The sequence below is a fragment of the Coffea eugenioides genome, chromosome 4 (genome assembly GCF_003713205.1).
Source record: "Coffea eugenioides isolate CCC68of chromosome 4, Ceug_1.0, whole genome shotgun sequence".
Lineage (NCBI taxonomy): Eukaryota > Viridiplantae > Streptophyta > Magnoliopsida > Gentianales > Rubiaceae > Coffea > Coffea eugenioides.
In genome coordinates, this window is record NC_040038.1 from 2719912 (window position 1) to 2725457 (window position 5546).

The 5546-nt window shown below is 34.5% G+C and overlaps 1 protein-coding gene across 1 annotated transcript; it reads right to left on the reverse strand.

The window, feature by feature from the left end:
- Nucleotides 1-4327: 4327 nt before the first annotated feature.
- On the reverse strand, nt 4328-5233 carry LOC113768427 (thionin-like protein 2). Its single transcript, XM_027312777.1, has 2 exons — nt 4749-5233; nt 4328-4664 (listed from the first exon to the last, which is right to left on the reverse strand). Exons 1-2 carry the CDS (start codon nt 5032-5034, stop codon nt 4594-4596), a joined length of 357 nt encoding a protein of 118 aa, XP_027168578.1. The 5' UTR covers nt 5035-5233; the 3' UTR covers nt 4328-4593.
- Nucleotides 5234-5546: the final 313 nt, after the last annotated feature.

The window sequence follows — 5546 nt, forward strand, 5'->3', positions numbered from 1 at the left end:
GGGTCCTAAGGTATTTACTCACTAGTTCACAGATTTATGGACAATTGTAGACATTGAAAGACACTATTAATTAAACCCCTTCAATGGATAGAAAATGCCAAAAACTTTTCAGAAACTTTTAGCTTCCAACAGACGTTTAAGTTTTTTGAATTTTTGTTCTAACAAGTCTCATTTCTATTTCATTCACAATTATTCCAACAACAAAGACACCTCCTTCCTCTCCTCTCTTTGATGGAGAGACACCTCCTTCTCTTTCACCTGCTATGCCAAAGAACAAGGGAAAGGGAAAGGGAAAGCAGAAGAAGAGAAAAAAAAAAAAAAGACAGCTGTTGTTGATACAAGGGAGACGTCTCATCCTCCTTCCCTTTCTCCCTGCTACGCCAAAGAACAAGGGGAAAGGGAAGAAGAAACACAATTGCTTAAAGAAGGTGAGAAACACAATTGCTTGAAGGTGTCCAGCTTGGATGCTTCATATTGAGTGTTAAAAGGTTTCAAACTTGCATGCGAATTGCACTCGAGAATAAAAATTTGTGAGGCTTCAAAATTCATAGTTCTAACTGATATTGATCATTGAGGAGAAATTTTGTTAAATGGCCTAATTGTGGAATATTATTTCAACTTTTCTCGATGAAACTTCAATGGGCTTGAGTTACAAGATGCTAAAAGCCTGTTCAATTTTTTGTAGAACAGTTTTTGACATATTCTTTTAACGTATATTCCAATCACATTTTTATATCTAAACTTACACTTTTGTTCAATATGCACTCCAGTTTGACATTTCATTAATATATTGAGTTGGAGTGATGGACTTTAATAAAAGTAAATTACAAAATTTACTTAACAAGCAATCAAATTACATAAGTTTAACTCAAATTTTGATGGGGGGGGGTTAGGGGGAAGCTATTTGTAATTCGTAATACAACATTAATCATAGAAAATTGGGCAAAAAAAAGCCTTTTTGAGCACCAAAACTATTCAATTTGTATGTTTTTTGATCGTTAAATTATTTTTTGCTTTAAGTTGCCTACTCACGGGTGTACTCGTTCTTATTCTGTCAACTTTTGTCCTTTGGTTTTCGCTTTGCTGTTAGTTTTATGATTTCTTTAAGGCATTAATTTTAGGACTATCATCGAGATTTAAGAAAACTTTATTATATTGTTTACATACTTTGTTATTATTTACCTTTGTTTCGTTTTCTTTTGATTTCCTCTTATTATGATTGATTCCCTAATAATTTTTCTCATTTCATTCTTTTTGCTTTAACATTATGTGAATTTTCATGCATTGACTCAAATGATATTGAAATTAACAAAATTAATAAATCTAACAACAAATTATGATGAAATAACCCTTGGTATATTGTTTATGTAATTTGAATAGATGATTTCATGCAATGACTAAAATTGTACACACTCTGGATGGTTAGATGATTAACTAGGAGCATGTTTGGATATGAAATTATTTGGGATAATTATAAAAAAATATTATAACATTTTTTTAATATGATATATGAAATATGAAAATGTGATTAAAAAATAGAAAGATAGCTAAAAGCGTACGTATGACACAATCAAATAAATTTTTGCAAATAATATAGGGAAAATCGTCCAAAACGTCCCTCACATTTTGTAAAATGACTTTTTTCGTCCCTCACTTTTAAAAGTGTAATTTTATGTCCCTTACATATTCACATCGGTCAAATTTAGTCCCTAACTAGGTTTCCGATCATTTTTTGGCCGGAATCCACCACGTGTAAGGCACGTGATCATTTTTAAAGGGTAAATTTGTCAAATTATATTTTACATAATCTAATCTATAGTCCTCCACATTTTATAAAACAAAATTTTCTTCACTTCACATTTTATAAAATGATTTTTTCCATCCCTCACATTTCAAAAAATGAATATTTCCATCCCTCACTAATTATGTGTGTGAGGGAAACCCAAAAAAAAAAAAAAGTGTGTGAATACATTTTGTTTAAACACATGTATATGTCTATTTGATTTTGCTTAATAATACGAATAGCATAAATATATGTATGTGTCTATTTGATTTCACTTAACAATACGAATATCATATATTATACGTGATCATTTGATTTCATCTAGTATTAGCTAGTAAAAAATCTAGCATTCATTGTCAAGTTGGCTAATAAAGCTATTTTCGATCAAAATACAATAAGAATATGCAAATTAAGATTCTATTGGTAAATATTAGTCATAATCATACAAAAAGAGAAGATAGCCCACAAGTTGGGCCCAATTACATACATATGTTTATGCTATTATTATTAAGTAAAATCAAATAGACATATACATATGTTTAAAAAAAATGTATTCACACACATAATTAGTGAGAAAATGAAAATTTCATTTTTTGAAATGTGAGGGATGGAGAAATTCATTTTGTGAAATGTGAGGGATGAAAAAAATCATTTTATAAAATGTGAAGGATAAAAAAAATTATTTTATAAAATGTGGAGGACTATAGATCAGATTATGTAAAATATAATTTGACAAATTTACCCTACAAAAATGATCACGTGCCTTGCACATGATGGATTCCGGCCAAAAAATGATTGGAAACCTAGTTAGGGACTAAATTTGACCGATGTGAATATGTAAGGGACATAAAATTACACTTTGAAAAGTGAGGGACGAAAAAAGTTATTTTACAAAATGTGAAGGACGTTTTGAACGATTTTTCCAATAATATAATATTCAAACATAGGAAAAATGGTCAATTTCGTCCCTAAACATTTTTCTAGAATCGATGTAGTCTCTAACTTTTATTTTTTACCAATTTAATACATAAACTTATTTTCGGATCCAATTAAAATCTTCTACGGCGGCACTACCACCTAAAGTCAAATTGACTTCTACTTAAACAATTAAATAAGGATATTTTGGAAACTTTGATTGTCCCCTCTCTCCACTGCAAACATCCAACACCAGCCACCCACCTCCTTCTTCTCCCACCCTTCTTCTTCCACCTCTCTTTCCCTGCCCTCTTTTCCCAACCTTTGAGTTTACATTATAATTGAGAAAATTGAAGAGGAAACCTGCAAATGCTTTCTAGCTCAAGTAAAAATAGCATAAATATGCAAATTTTATCACATCTGCTACCATTATGGTTGATGGAGAAAAGAAGTCCCAACCATTTGCGCAATCGTTGCTGGAGCATTAGTTAGCTACAATTGGTGCACTGTCATAATCATCAGTCCGCCCTTTTGCTGATGTCCACCCTCTGCTTTCATATTAATAGTTTAACAACTTTTGAAAATCATCTTAGTTTTTCTACAAATTTGCTGAAGATGTTTCGAATTTGTCAAATGCATTTCAAAGCAAATTGCTTGTGCTGTTGTAAGACCCGATGGAATTGGTAGCTAGTAGAAAGGAGGTATCTATCAGTTGTTGGAATGCATTTTGAATTTATTGAATGCCTTTTCAATTGTTGGAATGGACGATGTGAGGTGAATATTCTTGAGTAACTCTTACACGAGAACATATAAAAAAGTGAGATTTGGTCGCAGATTTGATTAGATTTCACTGGAGAAGGAAACGGGGTGTGGGGAAAGAGAGAGGGGAGAGAGGGTTGGGAGAGGAATGCTGGTGAAGGGGTTGTGAAGAGGTTGCAGAAGGGGTAGTGAAGGGCAAGGGTGTAGAGGAAAGGGGGATGGCGTGCGTCAATGGGAAAGGGAGTGACTGAGGAAAGTAGTCGACAGAGGAGACGAAGGGAGGAGAGGCGGTGGTGGTGGCGGCGGCAACAGTGGCAAGGAGAGGTGAGGTAGGGGAATGGTTAAGAAGTTAATTAAAAATTTTAAAAACACCTTTAAAAAGTTTTAAATTTTAAAAATACCTAAAATACTATTAATTTTTTTAATGTACTCAGTTTAATTACAATTCATACCTGAAGTTTCCAAAATATCCTTAATTAACTGTTAAATTAGAAATCCAATTGCTTTTTGGTGGTGGCACCACCGCAAAGGAACTTAATTGGATCCAAAAGTAAGTTTATGTATTAAATTGGTCAAAAATAAAAATTAGGGATTAAATCGATTCTAGAAAAAAATTTAGAAACGAAATTGGCCACTTTCCCTTCAAACATATTAATAAATTTTGATTCTATGTTGTATTTGCCTTTTTGGGTCCGCCGGTGTAAATTTTGTGCTTTCACACTCTTTTACACAAAGCATTTACGTGTACGCCGGCTTCTGGTTATGACCAAATTCATGGTCACCGGATGGTAAGGTAAGCTTGCAAGTGCTACCCCCCCCCCTCCCCCCTCCTCTTTTTTCAAGGGAAAAAAAATCATAAGAATCTAACAATTGAAAAACCTGCTGAACCTTTCAGACTATCTCCTTTAAACTTGACTTTCGGACAATAAAAGGCCAAGCTCATAAATTGCATGATTACAGAGAGAAAGAAACTAGTTCCTAATCTACTAATTACGTAAGCGTCCCTGGTGTAAATTCGAGGAGAATAATCCCAATATGATAGAAGAGAGAGAGAGAGAAGTTCTAATGGTAGTAATGAGTGACGACTTATGAGTTATGACCCCAATAAGGTAGATATTAAAGGCTGCAAGATTAAGCTAAGGTAATGACCAACTCTTGGTGCAAGTCTTCGAGCAGGAACCGACGCAGTCATCCATTTTATCTCCATCTAAAAGAATAAACAAGAATCAGAGCTATAAATAATCTGTGCATGAATGTGTGTGTGTGAGAAATAGAGAAATACATAACTTACTTGGTTTGCCTTTTGAGCTTATGCTTGAGCAAATGGAGACGGCACAGCCAAGCTTGCAGAAGTTGACGTTATCTTTTTGATCCTCACGAAGATCATTCTGGGATTCCGGAAAGATGCAATCTTTCAAGCAGTGGGTGGAGCAGGAACAAAGAGTCTGAGAAGGCTCAATCATGCAGAAAATAAAGCATTTGGCATAGCAGTCCTTGAAAGAAGCAGCAGACTGCCCCACAAGCAACCCCAGAACCACAACCATCACAACAAGTGCCCTCTTCTTCCTGGCCTCCATTTTCTCACTGTTCAAAAAAGATATCTTTGGCCTATAGAATTCTGTTCAACTCTACATCTATTGCAGTTCGGGTGGTGTCTGAAATCTGAATGGGGGTTTATATAGCCCGTGCGTCCATACTGCTCCATGCATGAACCCGTTTCATTAGTACCGTGACAAGGAATTTCCCCTTTTGAAACATTGTCAGTACTGCAAGCTGCTTCTAGTTTGAGGTCACGATACCACGAGTTCTCTTTACTATACGGCGGGATTGTATATTTCCTAAACAAATCCCCTCGATAAATAATAATTTAGTCATTTAAGATCAACATGTGAATGTTTCTTGTCCTTGTCTCCATGGACTGCTGAAATCCAAATGGACAGGCACTTGGCGCTCGCTCAAATCAGAGTTCTGTCATGACAACCAAAACCACTTCCAGTTATTACAAACTTGGTAAGCATTATTCCTGTCCTAGTTTTTGCTGTAACTATGTCAAAGAAAAAGTTCACATTAACTTAATTCATATAGAAGA

Coding starts and splice junctions, on each gene's coding strand:
- LOC113768427 (XM_027312777.1), bottom strand. CDS start 5,034: ATGGAGGCCAGGAAGAAGAGGGCACTTGTTGTGATGGTTGTGGTTCTG. Junction 4,665..4,748: donor AAGCTCAAAAGGCAAACCAA/GTAAGTTATGTA, acceptor TTATTCTTTTAG/ATGGAGATAAAATGGATGAC.